Source organism: Bombina bombina, chromosome 5 (assembly GCF_027579735.1).
Source record: "Bombina bombina isolate aBomBom1 chromosome 5, aBomBom1.pri, whole genome shotgun sequence".
NCBI lineage: Eukaryota > Metazoa > Chordata > Amphibia > Anura > Bombinatoridae > Bombina > Bombina bombina.
Window position 1 is genome coordinate 125834679 of NC_069503.1, and position 23110 is coordinate 125857788.

At 43.4% G+C, this 23110-nt stretch overlaps 1 protein-coding gene across 1 annotated transcript in view; it reads right to left on the reverse strand.

Moving 5' to 3' along the window:
* The window catches only part of SMARCC1 (SWI/SNF related, matrix associated, actin dependent regulator of chromatin subfamily c member 1), a gene marked incomplete in the record, with an annotated part of 306811 nt that overhangs the window by 70162 nt on the left and 213539 nt on the right, over positions 1–23110 (reverse strand). The window contains 3 exon segments of the mRNA XM_053713684.1: positions 6418–6563; positions 13924–14038; positions 14762–14832. Coding sequence (XP_053569659.1) covers positions 6418–6563; positions 13924–14038; positions 14762–14832 — 332 coding nt within the window.

The window sequence follows — 23110 nt, forward strand, 5'->3', positions numbered from 1 at the left end:
ATTGCCGCTACCATCAAACCTATCACTTCCATGCACTGCGCTATGGAAGGAAGAGGAACGGAATGAAGTATCCGACAAGAGTCTAGAAGTTTTGTTTTTCTGGCCTCTGTCAGAAAAATCCTCATTTCTAAGGAGTCTATTATTGTTCCCAAGAAGGGAACCCTTGTTGACGGAGATAGAGAACTCTTTTCCACGTTCACTTTCCATCCGTGAGATCTGAGAAAGGCCAGGACGATGTCCGTGTGAGCCTTTGCTTGAGGAAGGGACGACGCTTGAATCAGAATGTCGTCCAAGTAAGGTACTACAGCAATGCCCCTTGGTCTTAGCACAGCTAGAAGGGACCCTAGTACCTTTGTGAAAATCCTTGGAGCAGTGGCTAATCCGAAAGGAAGCGCCACGAACTGGTAATGCTTGTCCAGGAATGCGAACCTTAGGAACCGATGATGTTCCTTGTGGATAGGAATATGTAGATACGCATCCTTTAAATCCACCGTGGTCATGAATTGACCTTCCTGGATGGAAGGAAGAATTGTTCGAATGGTTTCCATTTTGAACGATGGAACCTTGAGAAACTTGTTTAAGATCTTGAGATCTAAGATTGGTCTGAACGTTCCCTCTTTTTTGGGAACTATGAACAGATTGGAGTAGAACCCCATCCCTTGTTCTCCTAATGGAACAGGATGAATCACTCCCATTTTTAACAGGTCTTCTACACAACGTAAGAATGCCTGTCTTTTTATGTGGTCTGAAGACAACTGAGACCTGTGGAACCTCCCCCTTGGGGGAAGCCCCTTGAATTCCAGAAGATAACCTTGGGAGACTATTTCTAGCGCCCAAGGATCCAGAACATCTCTTGCCCAAGCCTGAGCGAAGAGAGAGAGTCTGCCCCCCACCAGATCCGGTCCCGGATCGGGGGCCAACATTTCATGCTGTCTTGGTAGCAGTGGCAGGTTTCTTGGCCTGCTTTCCCTTGTTCCAGCCTTGCATTGGTCTCCAAGCTGGCTTGGCTTGAGAAGTATTACCCTCTTGCTTAGAGGACGTAGCACTTTGGGCTGGTCCGTTTCTACGAAAGGGACGAAAATTAGGTTTATTTTTGGCCTTGAAAGGCCGATCCTGAGGAAGGGCGTGGCCCTTACCCCCAGTGATATCAGAGATAATCTCTTTCAAGTCAGGGCCAAACAGCGTTTTCCCCTTGAAAGGAATGTTAAGTAGCTTGTTCTTGGAAGACGCATCAGCTGACCAAGATTTCAACCAAAGCGCTCTGCGCGCCACAATAGCAAACCCAGAATTCTTAGCCGCTAACCTAGCCAATTGCAAAGTGGCGTCTAGGGTGAAAGAATTAGCCAATTTGAGAGCATTGATTCTGTCCATAATCTCCTCATAAGGAGGAGAATCACTATCGACCGCCTTTACCAGCTCATCGAACCAGAAACACGCGGCTGTAGCGACAGGGACAATGCATGAAATTGGTTGTAGAAGGTAACCCTGCTGAACAAACATCTTTTTAAGTAAACCTTCTAATTTTTTATCCATAGGATCTTTGAAAGCACAACTATCTTCTATGGGTATAGTGGTGCGTTTGTTTAAAGTGGAAACCGCTCCCTCGACCTTGGGGACTGTCTGCCATAAGTCCTTTCTGGGGTCGACCATAGGAAACAATTTTTTAAATATGGGGGGAGGGACGAAAGGAATACCGGGCCTTTCCCATTCTTTATTTACAATGTCCGCCACCCGCTTGGGTATAGGAAAAGCTTCTGGGAGCCCCGGGACCTCTAGGAACTTGTCCATTTTACATAGTTTCTCTGGGATGACCAACTTGTCACAATCATCCAGAGTGGATAATACCTCCTTAAGCAGAATGCGGAGATGTTCCAACTTAAATTTAAACGTAATCACATCAGGTTCAGCTTGTTGAGAAATGTTCCCTGAATCAGTAATTTCTCCCTCAGACAAAACCTCCCTGGCCCCATCAGACTGGTTTAGGGGCCCTTCAGAACCATTATTATCAGCGTCGTCATGCTCTTCAGTATCTAAAACAGAGCAGTCGCGCTTACGCTGATAAGTGTGCATTTTGGCTAAAATGTTTTTGACAGAATTATCCATTACAGCCGTTAATTGTTGCATAGTAAGGAGTATTGGCGCGCTAGATGTACTAGGGGCCTCCTGAGTGGGCAAGACTCGTGTAGACGAAGGAGGGAATGATGCAGTACCATGCTTACTCCCCTCACTTGAGGAATCATCTTGGGCATCATTGTCATTGTCACATAAATCACATTTATTTAAATGAGAAGGAACTCTGGCTTCCCCACATTCAGAACACAGTCTATCTGGTAGTTCAGACATGTTAAACAGGCATAAACTTGATAACAAAGTACAAAAAACGTTTTAAAATAAAACCGTTACTGTCACTTTAAATTTTAAACTGAACACACTTTATTACTGCAATTGCGAAAAAATATGAAGGAATTGTTCAAAATTTACCAAAATTTCACCACAGTGTCTTAAAGCCTTAAAAGTATTGCACACCAAATTTGGAAGCTTTAACCCTTAAAATAACGGAACCGGAGCCGTTTTTAACTTTAACCCCTTTACAGTCCCTGGTATCTGCTTTGCTGAGACCCAACCAAGCCCAAAGGGGAATACGATACCAAATGACGCCTTCAGAAAGTCTTTTCTATGTATCAGAGCTCCTCACACATGCGACTGCATGTCATGCCTCTCAAAAACAAGTGCGCAACACCGGCGCGAAAATGAGGCTCTGCCTATGATTTGGGAAAGCCCCTAAGAATAAGGTGTCTAAAACAGTGCCTGCCGATATAATCTTATCAAAATACCCAGATTAAATGATTCCTCAAGGCTAAATATGTGTTAATAATGAATTGATTTAGCCCAGAAAAAGTCTACAGTCTTAATAAGCCCTTGTGAAGCCCTTATTTACTATCTTAATAAACATGGCTTACCGGATCCCATAGGGAAAATGACAGCTTCCAGCAGTACATCGTCTTGTTAGAATGTGTCATACCTCAAGCAGCAAGAGACTGCTCACTGTTCCCCCAACTGAAGTTAATTCCTCTCAACAGTCCTGTGTGGAACAGCCATGGATTTTAGTAACGGTTGCTAAAATCATTTTCCTCATACAAACAGAAATCTTCATCTCTTTTCTGTTTCTGAGTAAATAGTACATACCAGCACTATTTTAAAATAAACTCTTGATTGAATAATAAAAACTACAGTTAAACACTAAAAAACTCTAAGCCATCTCCGTGGAGATGTTGCCTGTACAACGGCAAAGAGAATGACTGGGGTAGGCGGAGCCTAGGAGGGATCATGTGACCAGCTTTGCTGGGCTCTTTGCCATTTCCTGTTGGGGAAGAGAATATCCCACAAGTAAGGATGACGCCGTGGACCGGACACACCTATGTTGGAGAAATTAGGTTTATTTTTGGCCTTGAAAGACCTATCCTGAGGAAGGGCGTGGCCCTTACCCCCAGTGATATCAGAGATAATCTCTTTCAAGTCAGGGCCAAACAGCGTTTTCCCCTTGAAAGGAATGTTAAGCAATTTGTTCTTGGAAGACGCATCCGCTGACCAAGATTTCAACCAAAGCGCTCTGCGCGCCACAATAGCAAACCCAGAATTTTTCGCCGCTAACCTAGCCAATTGCAAAGTGGCGTCTAGGGTGAAAGAATTAGCCAATTTGAGAGCACGGATTCTGTCCATAATCTCCTCATAAGGAGGAGAACCACTATCGATCGCCTTTTCTAGCTCATCGAACCAGAAACACGCGGCTGTAGTGACAGGGACAATGCATGAAATTGGTTGTAGAAGGTAACCTTGCTGAACAAACATCTTTTTAAGCAAACCTTCTAATTTTTTATCCATAGGATCTTTGAAAGCACAACTATCTTCTATGGGTATAGTGGTGCGTTTGTTTAAAGTAGAAACCGCCCCCTCGACCTTGGGGACTGTCTGCCATAAGTCCTTTCTGGGGTCGACCATGGGAAACAATTTTTTAAATATGGGGGGAGGAACGAAAGGTATACCGGGCCTTTCCCATTCTTTATTTACAATGTCCGCCACCCGCTTGGGTATAGGAAAAGCTTCTGGGGGCCCCGGGACCTCTAGGAACTTGTCCATTTTACATAGTTTCTCTGGGATGATCAAATTCTCACAATCATCCAGAGTGGATAACACCTCCTTAAGCAGAGCGCGGAGATGTTCCAGCTTAAATTTAAATGTAATCACATCGGGTTCAGCTTGTTGAGAAATTTTCCCTGAATCTGAAATTTCTCCCTCAGACAAAACCTCCCTGGCCCCCTCAGACTGGTGTAGGGGCATATCAGAACCATTATCCTCAGCGTCCTCATGCTCTTCAGTATCTAAAACAGAGCAGTCGCGCTTACGCTGATAAGTGGGCATTTTGGCTAAAATGTTTTTGATAGAATTATCCATTACAGCCGTTAATTGTTGCATAGTAAGGAGTATTGGCGCGCTAGATGTACTAGGGGCCTCCTGAGTGGGCAAGACTGGTGTAGACGAAGGAGGGAATGATGCAGTACCATGCTTACTCCCCTCACTTGAGGAATCATCTTGGGCATCATTTTCAGTGTCACATAAATCACATCTATTTAAATGAGAAGGAACCTTGGCTTCCCCACATTCAGAACACAGTCTATCTGGTAGTTCAGACATGTTAAACAGGCATAAACTTGATAACAAAGTACAAAACACGTTTTAAAATAAAACCGTTACTGTCACTTTAAATTTTAAACTGAACACACTTTATTACTGCAATTGCGAAAAAGTATGAAGGAATTGTTCAAAATTCACCAAAATTTCACCACAGTGTCTTAAAGCCTTAAAAGTATTGCACACCAAATTTGGAAGCTTTAACCCTTAAAATAACGGAACCGGAGCCGTTTTTATCTTTAACCCCTTTACAGTCCCTGGTATCTGCTTTGCTGAGACCCAACCAAGCCCAAAGGGGAATACGATACCAAATGACGCCTTCAGAAAGTCTTTTTTATGTATCAGAGCTCCTCACACATGCGACTGCATGTCATGCTTCTCAAAAACAAGTGCGCAATACCGGCGCGAAAATGAGGCTCTGCCTATGATTAGGGAAAGCCCCTAGAGAATAAGGTGTCTAAAACAGTGCCTGCCGATATTATTTTACAAAAATACCCATATTAAATGATTCCTCAAGGCTAAATATGTTATATATGAATCGATTTAGCCCAGAAAATGTCTACAGTCTTAACAAGCCCTTGTGAAGCCCTTATTTACTCTGTAATAAAAATGGCTTACCGGATCCCATAGGGAAAATGACAACTTCCAGCATTACATCGTCTTGTTAGAATGTGTCATACCTCAAGCAGCAAAAGTCTGCTCACTGTTCCCCCAACTGAAGTTAATTCCTCTCAACAGTCCTGTGTGGAACAGCCATCGATTTTAGTAACGGTTGCTAAAATCATTTTCCTCTTACAAACAGAAATCTTCATCTCTTTTCTGTTTCAGAGTAAATAGTACATACCAGCACTATTTTAAAATAAACTCTTGATTGAATAATAAAAACTACAGTTAAACACTAAAAAACTCTAAGCCATCTCCGTGGAGATGTTGCCTGTACAACGGCAAAGAGAATGACTGGGGTAGGCGGAGCCTAGGAGGGATCATGTGACCAGCTTTGCTGGGCTCTTTGCCATTTCCTGTTGGGGAAGAGAATATCCCACAAGTAAGGATGACGCCGTGGACCGGACACACCTATGTTGGAGAAATATGCATTTAATGAAATAAAATTTAGCTTGTCCACTTGGAAAAATTAATTTCCTGAGCTTACAGCAAAGGCTGCAGTAACCTATGATCTATTCAAGGGCCATTATAGCCAAAAATTTACATGATCTAATGACAATAGTCTACTGTGTGTTGAACTCGGGATCCACGGTGCACTGCTGGTCCCAAGCTGAACCTGCCGCTGATTCCAATCCGCAGCATATTGGAGTCACATGACTAGCGCTACTGATTGGATCATCGGTGGTTTGCGCTCAGAACCAGCAGGGCCACAACGGGTCCGGAGCGGAACATCTCGCACATCATACACAGTAGACCAGGGTCAATAGTGCATTTAATTTTTCGACTATTATCGTCCTTTCAGAATGCCAGATAATCATGTTGAGCCAATGCAAAGAATCAATTTTTAGGAAGATAAAATAAATTATTAATCCTGTTATAGTTTGAATTTAAGCTTACCATGACAGAGGGGAAAAAAAGCTCATCAAGTCAGTCTAGCAGACCCCCCCCCCCCAAAAAAAAAACATTTCCCCCCTAAAAATTCTAAAGACAATGTTATATACATTTTTCCATTTGTTCCCTTTACATTTAGAGCAGTAACACATTATTAAAGCATCCTATTCCTACCTTTGCCTTGGTAGCAGCAGAAGCCAGAGCTGCGGCTGCTGCCATTGCAACGTTCCCTTCGGATATGTGGTTCTCAATTTTCTTCTTCATGGGGTCAACTTCCTTAGATGACTCAACATTCTCCTTATTTTCTTCAGTGTCTTCAGCTAAAAAAAAAAAAAAAAAAAAAAAAAGAATTCAGGTAACCACAGCTATTACAAAAAATATCAGTTGTGTAAAATGAATCAAAAGTATTAGACTGGATTCCATTTCTTTCGACTGAATAATTCTCCCCTAAATGTCAATATGAAAAAAAAAAAAAGAATTTTGGCCTAAAGACCATAAAAGTGTGTTATGGTAGATCTCTGGACATCACTAGTGCCAATTTGGGGGGGGGGGGCTTTATAACTATGGGCCTTGTCCTTTTGACAAGCTGGGTCAACACTAAAGTAAACTCAAAGCTGGGAAAGGGTGAGTAGTTCACTATGCCACAAACACAAATCAGGTTTTACACTCAACTTGTTTGTTTTTCTCCTTGCAACCTCTTAGCAAACAAAAACAAAAAAACATAATTTATGCTTACCTGATAAATTTATTTCTCTTGTAGTGTATCCAGTCCACGGATCATCCATTACTTGTGGGATATTCTCCTTCCCAACAGGAAGTTGCAAGAGGATCACCCACAGCAGAGCTGCTATATAGCTCCTCCCCCAGCTGTCATATCCAGTCATTCGACCGAAAACAGAGAAAGGAGAAACCATAGGGTGCAGTGGTGACTGTAGTTTAATTAAACTTTAGACCTGCCTTAAAAGGACAGGGCGGGCCGTGGACTGGATACACTACAAGAGAAATAAATTTATCAGGTAAGCATAAATTATGTTTTTTCTTGTTAAGTGTATCCAGTCCACGGATCATCCATTACTTGTGGGATACCAATACCAAAGCTAAAGTACACGGATGATGGGAGGGAAGAGGCAGGATTAAGCGGCAGGAACCACTGCCTGAAGAACCTTTCTCCCAAAAACAGCCTCCGAAGACGCAAAAGTATCAAATTTGGAAAATTTGGAAAAGGTGTGAAGCGAAGACCAAGTCGCGGCCTTGCAAATCTGTTCAACAGAGGCCTCATTTTTAAAGGCCCAGGTGGAAGCCACAGCTCTAGTAGAATAAACTGTAATCCTTTCAGGGGGCTGCTGTCCAGCAGTCTCATAGGCTAGGCATATTACGCTCCGAAGCCAAAAGGAAAGAGAGGTTGCCGAAGCTTTTTGACCTCTCCTCTGTCCAGAGTAAACGACAAACAGGGAAGATGTTTGACGAAAATCCTTAGTAGCTTGTAAGTAAAACTTCAAGGCACGGACTACGTCCAGATTATGTAAAAGACGTTCCTTCTTTGAAGAAGGATTAGGACACAATGATGGAACAACAATCTCTTGATTGATATTCTTGTTAGAAACTACCTTAGGTAAAAACCCAGGTTTGGTACGCAGAACTACCTTATCTGCATGAAAAATCAGATAAGGAGAATCACATTGTAAAGCAGATAGCTCAGAGACTATCCGAGCCGAGGAAATAGCCATCAAAAACAGAACTTTCCAAGATAAAAGTTTAATATCAATGGAATGAAGGGGTTCAAACGGAACCTTAAGAACCAAGTTTAAGCTCCACGGGGGAGCAACAGGTTTAAACACACCGGAGCAGTAAAAAAGTCAAAGGATGAATCCTTATGGAGGTGGGCACAGATGACGGCCAGAACACAAATCGAGAACCAGTCTCGAAAGAGGCAAAGTACCGGCAACAAGCAACCGGATCTGACGGCAGCACTCTTGGGAAGAGAATGAAGGCGAAAATCTGTAGGAGCAGAAAAAGAGAGGCGCCTTATGGGACAGTATCGTGGTGTCACAATGGGTACAGGATAGAACGAACAGCACACACAGATGGCAAGGTACTCACAAGTGAGATGGCATAAACGTATGCCAGACTAAACAGGATGGAACCTTAGTCGTCCGCCAGACGGTCCAATGGGAAAATGGCTCCGGCACTCCAGTGGTCCAATCCGCGGCAGCGGGATATCACAACGTCAGAGACCCACAGCATCTGTGGGAGGACTACTGGCTCGGAGTCCTTGGTGTGAATGGCAGGATACCGAACCAACCAAAAGATCAATTGATGGTAGGCAGAGAGCGGGGGTATCGTAAAAGCAGTTTATTTAAAAATTATTAAAAACTGTTTAAAATACTGGTAAATAAAAGAAACTGCAACGCGTTTCTCGACCTTCCGGTCGTTTCATCAGCCTGAAACGACCGGAAGGTCGAGAAACGCGTTGCTGTTTCTATTTACCAGTATTTTAAACAGTTTTTAATAATTTTTAAATAAACTGCTTTTACGATACCCCCGCTCTCTGCCTACCATCAATTGATCTTTTGGTTGGTTCGGTATCCTGCCATTCACACCAAGGACTCCGAGCCAGAAGTCCTCCCACAGACGCTGTGGGTCTCTGACGTTGTGATATCCCGCTGCCGCGGATTGGACCACTGGAGTGCCGGAGCCATTTTCCCATTGGACCGTCTGGCGGACGACTAAGGTTCCGTCCTGTTTAGTCTTGCATACGTTTATGCCATCTCACTTGTTTGTAAGTACCTTGCCATCTGTGTGTGCTGTTCGTTCTATCCTGTACCCATTGTGACACCACGATACTGTCCCATAAGGCGCCTCTCTTTCTGCTCCTACAGATTTTCGCCAGGTTTAAACACAGGCTTAATTCTAACCAAAGCCTGGCAAAATGCCTGGACGTCTGGAACCTCTGCCAGACGCTTGTGCAAAGGAATAGACAGAGCAGAAATCTGTCCCTTTAAGGAACTATCTGATAATCCTTTGTCCAAGCCCTCTTGGAGAAAGGACAATATTCTAGGAATCCTAACCTTACTCCATGAGTAATTCTTGGATTCACACCAATAAAGATATTTACTCCATACCTTGTGGTAGATTTTCCTGGTAACAGGCTTTCGTGCCTGTATTAAAGTATCAATGACTGACTCGGAGAAGCCACACTATGATAGAATCAAGCGTTCAATCTCCATGCAGTCAGACTCAGAGAAATTAGATTTGGATGATTGAAAGGACCTTGTATCAGAAGGTCCTGTCTTAGAGGCAGAGTCCATGGTGGAAAGGATGACATGTCCACTAGGTCTGCATACCAAGTCCTGCGTGGCCACGCAGGCGCTATCAGAATCACCGATGCTCTCTCCTGTTTGATTTTGGCAATCAGTCGAGGGAGCAGAGGAAACTGTGGAAACGCATAAGCCAGGTTGAAGAACCAAGTCGCTGCTAGAGCATCTATCAGCGTCGCTTCTGGGTCCCTGGACCTGGACCCGTAACAAGGAAGCTTGGCGTTCTGGCGAGACGCCATGAGATCCAACTCTGGTTTGCCCCAACGATGAATCAATTGAGCAAACACCTCCGGATGGAGTTCCCACTCCCCCCGGATGGAAAGTCTGACGACTTAGAAAATCCGCCTCCCAGTTCTCCACGCCTGGGATATGGATTGCTGACAGGTGGCAAGAGTGGTACTCTGCCCAGCGAATTATTTTTGAGACTTCTAACATCGCTAGGGAACTCCTGGTTCCCCCTTGATGGTTGATGTAAGCCACAGTCGTGATATTGTCCGACTGAAATCTGATGAACCTCAGTGTTGCTAACTGAGGCTAAGCCAGAAGAGCATTGAATATCGCTCTTAACTCCAGAATATTTATTGGAAGGAGTTTCTCCTCCTGAGTCCACAATCCCTGTGCCTTCAGGGAGTTCCAGACTGCACCCCAACCTAGAAGGCTGGCATCTGTTGTTACAATTGTCCAATCTGGCCTGCGAAAGGTCATACCCTTGGACAGTTGTACCCGAGACAACCACCAGAGAAGAGAATCTCTGGTCTCTTGATCCAGATTTAGCAGAGGGGACAAATCTGTGTAATCCCCATTCCAGTGACTCAGCATGCATAATTGCAGCGGTCTGAGATGAAGGCGCGCAAATGGCACTATGTCCATTGCCGCTACCATTAAGCCGATTACCTCCATACACTGAGCTACCGAAGGGCGCGGAATGGAGTGAAGAACACGGCAAGCATTTAGAAGTTTTGATAACCTGGACTCCGTCAGGTAAATTTTCATTTCTGCAGAATCTATAAGAGTCCCTAAGAAGGAGACTCTTGTGAGTGGGGATAGAGAACTCTTTTCCTCGCTCACTTTCCACCCGTGCGACCTCAGGAATGCCAGAACTATCTCTGTATGAGACTTGGCAACTTGAAAGCTTGACGCCTGTATCAGGATGTCGTCTAGATACGGAGCCACCGCTATGCCTCGCGGTCTTAGAACCGCCAGAAGTGAGCCCAGAACCTTTGTAAAGATTCTCGGGGCTGTAGCCAACCCGAAGGGAAGAGCTACAAATTGGTAATGCTTGTCTAGAAAGGCAAACCTTAGAAACCGATGATGATCTTTGTGAATCGGTATGTGAAGGTAGGCATCCTTTAATTACACTGTGGTCATGTACTGACCTTCTTGGATCATGGGTAGGATGGTCCGAATAGTTTCCATTTTGAAAGATGGAACTCTGAGGAATTTGTTTAAGATCTTTAGATCCAAAATTGGTCTGAAGGTTCCTTCTTTTTGGAAACCACAAACAGATTTGAATAAAAACCCTGTCCTTGTTCCGTCCGCGGAACTGGATGGATCACTCCCATAACTAGGAGGTCTAGCACACAGCGTAGGAATGCCTCTTTCTTTATCTGATTTGCAGATAGCCTTGAAAGATGAAATCACCCTTGTGGAGGGGAAGCTTTGAAGTCCAGAAGATATCCCTGAGATATGATCTCCAACGCCCAGGGATCCTGAACATCTCTTGCCCACGCCTGGGCGAAGAGAGAAAGTCTGCCCCCTACTAGATCCGTCGCCGGATAGGGGGCCGTTCCTTCATGCTGTCTTAGAGGCCGCAGCAGGCTTTCTGGCCTGCTTGCCTTTGTTCCAGGACTGGTTAGGTTTCCAGGCCTGCTTAGATTGAGCAAAAGTTCCCTCTTGTTTTGAAGCGGAGGAAGTTGATGCTGCACCTGCCTTGAAATTTCGAAAGGCACAAAAATTAGACTGTTTGGCCTTTGCTTTGGCCCTGTCCTGAGGAAGGGTGTGACCCTTACCTCCAGTAATGTCAGCAATAATTTCCTTCAAACCAGGCCCGAATAAGGTCTGCCCCTTGAAAGGAATGTTGAGTAATTTAGACTTCGAAGTCACGTCAGCTGACCAGGATTTAAGCCATAGCGCCCTACGCACTTGGATGGCGAATCCGGAATTCTTAGCCGTTAGTTTAGTCAAATGAACAATGGCATCAGAAACAAATGAGTTAGCTAGCTTAAGTGTTGTAAGCTTGTCAATTTCAGTCAATGGAGCTGTATGGATGGCCTCTTCCAGGGCCTCAAACCAGAATGCCGCCGCGGCCGTGACAGGCGCAATGCATGCAAGGGGCTGTAAAATAAAACCTTGTTGAATAAACATTTTCTTAAGGTAACCCTCCAATTTTTTATCCATTGGATCTGAAAAAGCACAACTGTCCTCAACCGGGATAGAAGTACGCTTTGCTAAAGTAGAAACTGCTCCCTCCACCTAAGGGACCGTCTGCCATAAGTCCTGTGTAGTGGCGTCTATTGGAAACATTTTTCTAAATATAGGAGGTGGGGAAAAAGGCACACCCGGTCTATCCCACTCCTTGCTAATAATTTCTGTAAGCCTTTTAGATATAGGAAAAACATCAGTACACACCGGCACCGCATAGTATTTATCCAGCCTACACAATTTCTCTGGTACTGCAACTGTGTTACAGTCATTCAGAGCAGCTAATACCTCCCCAAGCAACACACGGAGGTTCTCAAGCTTAAATTTAAAATTAGAAATCTCTGAATCAGGTTTCCCCGAATCAGAGATGTCACCCACAGACTGAAGCTCTCCGTCCTCATGATCTGCATATTGTGACGCAGTATCAGACATGGCCCTTACAGCATCTGCGCGCTCTGACAGGGTATTATTCATGATTGCAGCCATGTCCTGCAAGGTAATCGCTATGGGCGTCCCTGATGTAATTGGCGCCATATTAGCGTGCATCCCCTGAGCGGGAGGCGAAGGGTCTGGCACGTGGGGAGAGTTAGTCGGCATAACTTCCCCCTCGTCAGAATCTTCTGGTGATATTTCTTTTATAGTTAAAGACTGATCTTTACTGTTTAAGGTGAAATCAATACATTTAGTACACATTCTCCTATGGGGCTCCACCATGGCTTTCAAACATAATGAACAAGTAGTTTCCTCTGTGTCAGACATGTTTAAACAGACTAGCAATGAGACTAGCAAGCTTGGAAAACACTTTAAACAAGTTTACAAGCAATATAAAAAACGTTCCTGCACCTTTAAGAAACACAAATTGTCAAAATTTGAAATAACAGTGAAAAAAGGCAGTTACACTAACGAAATGTTTACAGTGTATGTAACAAGTTAGCAGAGCATTGCACCCACTTGCAAATGGATGATTAACCCCTTAATACCCAAAACGGAATAATAAATGACAAAAACGTTTTGTTTTTTTTGGGGGGGTTTTTCAAACAGTCACAACAACTGCCACAGCCCTACTGTGGCTTTTTACCTCCCTCAAAAACGACTTTGAAGCCTTTTGAGCCCTCCAGAGATGTCCTGGATCATGCAGGAAGAAGATGGATGTCTGTGTCTGTAATTTTTGCTGTGCAAAAAAACGGCAAAATAGGCCCCTCCCACTCATATTACAACAGTGGAAAGCCTAAGGAAACGGTTTCTAGGCAAAATTCAAGCCAGCCATGTGGAAAAAAACTAGGCCCCAATAAGATTTATCACCAAATACATATAAAAACGATTAAACATGCCAGCAAACGTTTTATATTACATTTTTATAAGAGTATGTATCTCTATTAATAAGCCTGATACCAGTCGCTCTCACTGCATTTAAGGCTTTACTTACATTAGTTCGGTATCAGCAGCATTTTCTAGCAAATTCCATCCCTAGAAAAATATTTTAACTGCACATACCTTATTGCAGGAAAACCTGCACACCATTCCCTCTCTGAAGTTACCTCACCACTCAGAATATGTGAGAACAGCCATGGTTAGTTACTTCTGCTAAGATCATAGAAAACGCAGGCAGATTCTTCTTCTAAATACTGCCTGAGATAAACAGTACACTCCGGCACCATTTAAAAATAAACTTTTGATTGAAGAATAAACTAAGTATAAAACACCACACTCCTCTTACGACCTCCATCTTGGTTGAGGCTTGCAAGAGAATGACTGGGTATTACAGCTGGGGGAGGAGCTATATAGCAGCTCTGCTGTGGGTGATCCTCTTGCAACTTCCTGTTGGGAAGGAGAATATCCCACAAGTAATGGATGATCCGTGGACTGGATACACTTAAGAGAAAAGACATTTTTCAGAAGCCAGCAGTTATACCCCAGGAAGCACCGCACATCAAAACAATACCTGTCTTTTCTTCCTCCATAGGTTCAGCCTCCTCCTCCTCCGTTTGTTTTTCATTTCCTCCTTCAGTCTTCTCAGCAGGTTCTGGCTCATCTTCCTTTTCATTTTTAACTTCAGCCTGCGAGAAGAAATCATAATCATAATGTACTCAGGCAAGAGGCTGATTAAGTCTTAACACCACAAGCCTGATTTATGCTGCGGTTTCTAGTGTACATATATTTTCTATACCCTTTGCTGCAGTGTTGAAATTTTCAGCAAAAGTTAAAATAAGCTATTTCAAACACCACAATAAAGTTAAAGGAGCAAACAATTTAATAAACTCCAGCAGCTAAAACAGATAATTGGGAACAGATTTTTTTATTTTAAATATATGTCCCAGACTGATAAGGAAATAGGATATGCATGTCTGTGCACAGATTTCTCACTGGATAATATGGACAGCTTACATGGCATACAATTAATTTAAAATATCCTTTTGACATCCAACAAAGAGAGGTGGGGGGACTGTTAAAAAAAAAACAAAAAACAAAACAATTGGGTGCCAAACACAATTAACACTCCAGTATGGGAATGGTGAATAAATGACTGACATTTCCATCAACAATAAAGATGTTAGGTTGCTAAGAATCAATTACCCCCTCTCCACTCTATTTTATAGCAGTTATTTTCAAGTTCAAAATAAGTTTAAAATATAAAAAAAAAAAGTCACAACAAAAAGTAGTAAATCTGTAGCATCTAAACAAACCTAGTAATGCATAATTAACCAAAATTAAACACTTCTCTATCAAGGCTAAAGGAAACATACATTGTGAAAGTAAAGGGTGACATGGCGCCCACTTACCTTGTCAGTATTTGCTGTATTTGGCACCTCTGGAGCTTCTGTTTCTACCTTGTCTTCTTCAGGTGCCTCTGCTAGCAAGAGATTTAACAGTTAAATGGCCATTAAAATCTAAATAGTTTTGCCCATAATGGGTTAAATTTATTTAAGTGATGTTAGTATATAAATCTCTGATCTCTATTTCATAAACAAAGAGCCACTAAAATTATTATATAGGCAATTAGTCCGCTTGCATTTCCCTAGAACTAAGCTGTATACATTGATGCCAATGCACCATGGGTAAAATATGCAAATGAGACATACAGCATCTCGTGCTTTTTGCCTCCAGTACTGTGTTTTAGTTTATGGTGCAGATAAGTGCTGGAGATTAAGATCCTCCATTTCATAAGCATAAAGGACCATTAAATACATTGGAATTGTATAACCAATAAATAATAAACAGACAATGCAAACGCACTTGTCTTGAATTTCAAATTAGTAGATTTTTTTCCTGACATTTCAAAAACAGAATTTATGTTTACTTGATAAATTTCTTTCTCCTACGGTGTGTCCGGTCCACGGCTTCATCCTTACTTGTGGGATATTGTCATTCCCTACAGGAAGTGGCAAAGAGAGCACAGCGCAAAGCTGTCCATATAGCTCCCCCTCTGGCTCCGCCCCCCAGTCATTCGACCGACGGTTAGGAGAAAAAGGAGAACCATAGGGTGCAGTGGTGACTGTAGTGTACAAAAAAATAAAAAATGTTAAACCTGACTAAATGCCAGGGCGGGCTGTGGACCGGACACACCGTAGGAGAAAGAAATTTATCAGGTAAACATAAATTCTGTTTTCTCCTACATTTGGTGTGTCCGGTCCACGGCTTCATCCTTACTTGTGGGAACCAATACCAAAGCTTTAGGACACGGATGAAGGGAGGGAACAAGTCAGGTAACAAACGGAAGGCACCACTGCTTGGAAAACCTCTCCCCCAAAAATAGCCTCTGAAGAAGCAAAATTATCGAATTTGTAAAATTTTGCAAATGTATGCAGTGAAGACCAAGTCGCTGCCTTACAGATCTGTTCAACAGAAGCCTCGTTCTTGAAAGCCCATTCGTTCAGGAGGCTGCCGTCCAGCAGTCTCATAAGCCAATCGGATGATGCTTTTTAGCCAGAAGGAAAGAGAGGTAGCAGTAGCTTTCTGACCTCTTCTCTTACCAGAATAGACGACAAACAAAGAAGATGTCTGTCTGAAATCCTTTGTTGCTTCTAGATAGAATTTTAAAGCACGAACCACATCTAGATTGTGTAACAAACGTTCCTTTTTAGAAACTGGATTAGGACACAGAGAAGGAACAACTATTTCCTGGTTAATATTCCTATTGGAAGAAAACCAGGCTTGGAACGTAAAACTACCTTATCTGTATGAAACACCAGATAGGGTGAATTACACTGCAAAGCAGACAATTCAGAAACTCTTCTAGCAGAAGAAATAGCAACCAAAAACAAAACTTTGCAAGATAGTAACTTAATATCTATGGAAAGTAAAGGTTCAAACGGAACCCCATGAAGAACTGAAAGAACTAAATTTAGACTCCATGGAGGAGTCACAGGTCTGTAGACAGGCTTGATTCTGACTAACGCCTGTACGAACGCCTGAACATCTGGCACGGCTGCCAGACGTTTGTGCAACAAGACAGACAGAGCAGATATCTGTCCTTTTAAAGAACTAGCTAACAGACCTTTCTCCAATCCCTTTTGGAGAAAGGAAAGAATCCTTGGAATCCTAATTTTACTCCATGAGTAACCCTTGGATTCGCACCAATAGAGATATTTCTGCCATATCTTATGGTAAATTCTCCTGGTTACAGGCTTTCTGGCCTGAACCAGAGTATCTATAACTGATTCCGAAAACCCACGCTTAGATAGAATCAAGCGTTCAATCGCCAAGCAGTCAGTTAAAGAGAAACTAGGTTTAGATGTTCGAATGGACCTTGTACTAGAAGGTCCTGTCTCAAAGGTAGCTTCCATGGTGGAGCCGATGACATATTCACCAGGTCTGCATACCAAGTCCTGCGTGGCCACGCAGGAGCTATTAGAATCACCGAAGCCTTCTCCTGTTTGATCCTGGCTACTAGCCTGGGGAGGAGAATAGATTGAACGACCAAGGCGCCACTAAGGCATCTTCCAATGTCGCCTTGGGATCCCTGGACCTAGACCCGTAGCGTGGAACCTTGGAGTTCTGACGTGACGCCATCAGATCCAGATCTGGAATGCCCCATAGTTGAGTTAACTGGGCAAAAACCTCCGGGTGAAGTTCCCACTCCCCCGGATGGAAAGTCTGACGACTCAGATAATCCGCCTCCCAGTTGTCTACTCCTGGGATGTGAATTGCAGATAGATGGCAGGAGTGATCCTCCGCCCATTTGATGATCTTGGATACTTCTCTCATCGCCAGGGAACTCTTTGTTCCTCCCTGATGATTGATGTACGCTACAGTCATGATGTTCGACTGAAATCTTATGAATTTGGCCTCCGCTAGTTGAGGCCAAGCCAGGAGCGCATTGAATATCGCTCTCAGTTCCAAAATGTTTATCGGGAGAAGAGATTATTCCCGAGACCATAGACCCTGAGCTTTCAGGGAGTCCCAGACCGCGCCCCATCCTAAGAGACTGGCGTCGGTAGTGACAATGATCCACTCTGGTCTGCGGAAACTCATTCCCTGAGACAGGTGATCCTGAGACAACCACCAGAGGAGCGAGTCTCTGGTTTTCTGGTCCATTTGTATCTGGGGAGACAAATCTGCATAATCCCCCATATCACTGCTTGAGCATGCACAGGTGCAATGGTCTTAGATGAATTCTGGCAAAAGGGACTATGTCCATTGCCGCAACCATTAGACAGATTACCTCCATGCACTGAGCCACAGAAGGCTGAGGAATGGCATGAAGAACTCGACAAGCATTTAAAAGTTTTGACTTCCTGACCTCCGTCAGAAAGATTTTCATTTCTACCCAGTCTATTATTGTTCCCAGGAAGGGAACCCTTGTGACCGGGGACAGAGAACTTTTTTCTACGTTCACCTTCCACCCGTGAGACCTTAGAAAGGCTAGAACAATATCCGTATGAGCCTTCGCTTTGTGGAAGGACGACGCCTGAATTAAGATGTCGTCTAAGTAAGGTGCTACCGCAATGCCCCTTGGCCTTAGCACTGCTAGAAGGGATCCTAACACCTTTGTAAAAATTCTTGGAGCAGTGGCCAATCCGAAGGGAAGAGCCACAAACTGATAATGCTTGTCCAGGAAGGCGAACCTTAGGAACTGATGGTGAACTTTGTTGATCGGAATATGCAGGTATGCATCCTTTAGGTCCACAGTAGTCATGTATTGACCCTCCTGGATCATTGGTAAAATAGTTCGAATTGTTTCCATTTTGAATGATGGAACTCTGAGGAATTTGTTTAGGATCTTTAAGTCCAGAATTGGCCTCAACGTTCCCTCCTTTTTGGGAACTACAAACAGGTTTGAGTAAAAACCCAGTCCTTGTTCTGCTTTTGGAACTGGGTGTAACACTCCCATTTTTAAAAGGTCTTCTACGCAATGTAAGAATGCCCGTCTCTTTGTCTGGTCTAAAGACAAGCGAGACATGTGAAACCTTCCCTTTGGAGGAAGGTCCTTGAATTCTAGGAGATACCCCTGAGAGATAATCTCTAAAGCCCCGGGGGTCTAGGACATCTCTTGCCCAAGCCTAAGCAAAGAGAGTCTGCCCCCTACCAGATCCGGTCCCGGATCGGGGGCTATCCTTTCATGCTGATTTGGTAACAGCAGCAGGCTTCTTGGCCTGTTTCCCCTTGTTCCAGCCTTGCAATGGTTTCCATGCTGGTTTGGGCTGGGAAGTGTTACCCTCTTGCCTAGAGGCTGTAGAGCTAGGAGCCGGTCCGTTCCTGAAATTGCGAAAGGAACGAAAATTAGACTTATTTTTTGCTTTGAAAGGTCTATCCTGTGGAAGGGCATGGCCCTTTCCCCCAGCGATGTCTGAAATAATCTCTTTCAATTCTGGCCCGAATAGGGTCTTACCCTTGAAAGGAATAGTAAGCAATTTTGTTTTGGACGACACATCCGCCGACCAAGATTTTAGCCAAAGCGCCCCACTATTGCAAAACCTGAATGTTTCGCCGCTAATTTACCTAATTGAAAAGCGGCATCTAAAATAAAGGAATTAGCCAACTTCAGTGCGTGAATTCTGTCCATGACTTCATCATATGGAGTCTCCTTCTGGAGCGAATTTTCTAGTTCATCGAACCAAAAAGACGCCGCCGTGGTGACAGGAATAATGCACGAAATTGGTTGAAGAAGGAAACCTTGCTGAACAAAAATTTTATTAAGCAACCCTTCTAATTTTTTATCCATAGGATCTTTGAAAGCGCAATTGTCCTCTATTGGAATAGTGGTGTGCTTAGCTAACATTGAAACTGCCCCCTCTACCTTAGGGACCGTCTGCCATGCGTCCCTTCTGGGGTCAACAATGGGGAACATTTTCTTAAATATAGGAGGGGGAAACCTTAGTCACTATATCTGCCATCTTAGGTATCGGAAACGCATCAGTGTGTTTTGGGACCTCTAGGAATTTGTCCATTTTACACAATTTTTCTGGGATCACCAAAGGATCATAATCATCAAGTGCAGCTAGGACCTCCTTAAGTAGGGCGCGGAGGTGTTCTAGCTTAAATTTAAATGTTATGGTATCAGGCTCTGCCTGCTGAGAAACTTTTCCTGTCAGAAATTTCTCCCTCAGACAGGCCCTCCCTCACCGCCAAGTCAGCTTGATGTGAGGGCACTACAGATAAATTATCCTCTGCGTCTGCTTGCTCATTGTCTGTGTTTAAAACTGAGCAATCACGCTTCCTAGGAAAGGCTGGCCGTTTGGCTAAAAAATGCTAATTGTTGTATAGTAATCGCAATTGGTGCGCTAGATGTACTGGGCAGCGCCTGCGCGGGCATAGCTGGTGTTGACACAGAAGGAGAGGAAAGCAAGCTATCTTCACTTCAGCTAAAGAATCATCTTGGGCTATATTTTTAAGTGTGATTGTACTGTCCTTAAGCTGGTTGGACGCTATGGCACACTGCACACAAATTTAATGGGGGAACCACCTTGGCCTTTGGACATACAGAACATAGTCTATCTGAAGATTCAGACATGTTTGACAGGCTTAAACAGAACTACAATGCAATAAAAATTATTTTTGACAAAAACGTTACTGTCTCTTTAAATAATAACACATTATTACTGAAACATCAAAAAACCATGAAATAAACATCCGATTTTAATGAAATTTTCACCACAGAGCCTTAATGCTTTGAAAAATTTTCAGACCAATTAACCCCTTAATGCCCAAACCAGAGCTAATAAAAGTTATTAACCGGTTAACACACTACAGAACTAGCCCCAGCTTCCCCTGTAGCCTTTACCTTTCTTAGGGATTATTTTAGTAGGAATTAAGCCTCTCTGGAGTCCTTTCTGATGCCCCACATGAAGCTGCATGGACTGCCTAGGCAAAATCAACTGCGCAATTGAGGCCTGAAAATGAGGCCTCCTCCCTCTTCATTCCAGAGTGGAGGGGCCTTTGACTAGATTTAGGTGTCCAAATAAGTGCCAGGCCGAAATTAAACCCCAAAAGTGTTTTAAAGTCTGAAAAAACACCTTATTTATAGTGAAAAACATGCTAAAAAGCAATCGATTTTAAAGCCCACAATAGTGTCAACCAGCATAGAGCCCTAAGAAAAAATATATATAGAGAGTCTAAGAAAAAATGGCTTACCTATCCCAGAGGGAATTTCTGACAGTTTTCTAGCATTACATGGTCTTGTTAGAAAAATGACTGATCATACCTGAAAGCAGTTAAGCCTGCAAACTGTTCCCCCCAACTGATGTTCTCTGGTTTCAACAGTCCTGCGTGGGAACAGCAATGTATTTTAGTTACTGGTGCTAAAATCATACTCCTCAACAGAAATCTTCATCACTTTCTGCTGTAGAGTAAATAGTACAAACCGGCACTATTTTAAAATAAACTCTTGATAGAAGAAATAAAAAACTACAACTAACACCACATACTCTTTACCACCCCCGTGGAGATGCTACTTGTTCAGAGCAGCAAAGAGAATGACTGGGGGGCGGAGCCAGAGGGGGAGCTATATGGACAGCTTTGCTGTGTGCTCTCTTTGCCACTTCCTGTAGGGAATGAGAATATCCCACAAGTAAGGATGAAGCCGTGGACAGGACACACTAATGTAGGAGAAATTTAATTTTCTTTCTCCAATCACAATAAGCAGAAACTTTAGGGGTTGTGTGATTTGTATCACGCAACAGCTGGGACATTTAGTTCTGGGCACCAGACAGCCAGTATTTTTATAGCCCCACAGGCAAGCAGGGCTGCAGTCTCACCCCTTATAATGTTGTGTCTATGCTCCAAACTACATTTCCGATAAGGCAGTTCCCAATTTTACTGGACACTTGCAATAAAATGTTTGGGGTCATGAAACACCGCACATTGTCCCTACTGTGTTAGGCTGCTAGCGCATTTAACAGTACAGAAGGCGCCAGATATTGACAGAGGGGACAATGTGTGGCCTATTAGTGGAAACTTCAATCCCCAGGCATGAAAAGCCTAGGGGTGTTAGGGGAGGAGCCACTTCCGGTGTATTGCTTACAGTCACTTGGGATTGTCCCTGGAAGCTGGTGTCACAGTCCATCTGTGTCACTGTCCCCAGCTCTTCTACATGGGCCCCAATTGGGCAGTTGCTGTCTGGTACTTGTGTAGTCTGAACTGGAACTGGCACTGTGGCTGTCCCGGACCAAGGCTGTATGCAACTCATCTCAGCCTCTTATGGGCTCCTGGGCACTGTCAGCTGTGCTCCCCAGCACTTAACCCCCCACCCTCCCCCTGCATACAATGAAAAGTGTAAAGAACTGAACGGTTTGGTCGGAGAAATCGAGAGGAAGAAGTCTTAGAAAGGCAGCAGCCACCGTCTCCCTCCCACCAAGCCCCCAGACTTTATATACGCGGCTGGAGGGTCGGTGCCTGGGCCTAGAGAGAAGCACCTTTATACAGTGCTACCTGCTGTGTGGCTTTGTAGTACTCACGCACAAACAAAAACCTTCACTTTGGCATAATTTTAGGGCATAACTTCCCAGGCTATCCTCACTGCTAATTTATTATATGCATACCAGATATTACAATTAATTGATAAACAATGGCACTAATTAAGGCAATCCCCCAGCTTAAAGGGACACTGAACCCAAATTTTTATTTCGTGATTCAGATAGAGCATGACATTTTAAGTTAACTTTTTAATTTACGCCTATTATCAAATTTTCTTCATTCTCTTGGTATCTTTATTTGAAATACAAGAATGTAAGTTTAGATGCTGGCGGTTTGAGGATCTCTAGACCTAGAACCGTACTTTGAAAGCTTGGCGTTTTGACGAGGCGCCATCAGATACAACTCCAGAACCCCCCCCCCCCCCCTTAGGGTTATCCTGGAGAGTCCACTCCCTCGGAAGAAAAGTCTCTATGTTCAGAAAATCCGCTTTCCAATTGTCCATTCCTGGAATGTGGATGGCAGACAGGAGACAATCGTATACTTTTGCCCACTGTAGAATGCGAGTCACTTCCTTCATGGCCAAGAAACTCAAGAGTTCCTCACTGGTGTTGATGTAAACCACTGAGGTGATCATGTCAGACTGGATTCTACAACTAGTTAAACTAATTGTAATAGAGGATACAATCCAGTTTAAGAAAAGAAAACCAATACTGCAATAGTATAGTACTAGTTAACTCTGCTGATGCGAAAGTATATTTTAATTAAAATAGTTCCATTCCATTCATACAATTAAACTTTATTAAATCAACAAGGAACTCACACACACTCAAATAACAGAGCTGAAAGAATAAAAGCACTTAAACTCTGTTGATTGCACTATGGCAATAAAGTATAAGAACCAATATTTAGAGTATCACCCAGTCCTCTGTCAAAATTTAAAGTGTTTAAATATAGACTAAGCCCTTACAATCCGAGGGCTAATTATTTGTATCATTACACTATTAAAGAACAGAGGCTGGGAAGGCTATAGTAGGTTCAATAAGGCATATTTTCAACAAGAGTAAGCAAGTTAAAAAACGAACAGGAGAGACTGAGCTACCCCTGTCGGACCCCTGACGTGCGTTTCACAAACGCTTCCTCAGAGGGGGTCCGACAGGGGTAGCTCAGTCTCTCCTGTTCGTTTTTTAACTTGCTTACTCTTGTTGAAAATATGCCTTATTGAACCTACTATAGCCTTCCCAGCCTCTGTTCTTTAATAGTGTAATGATACAAATAAT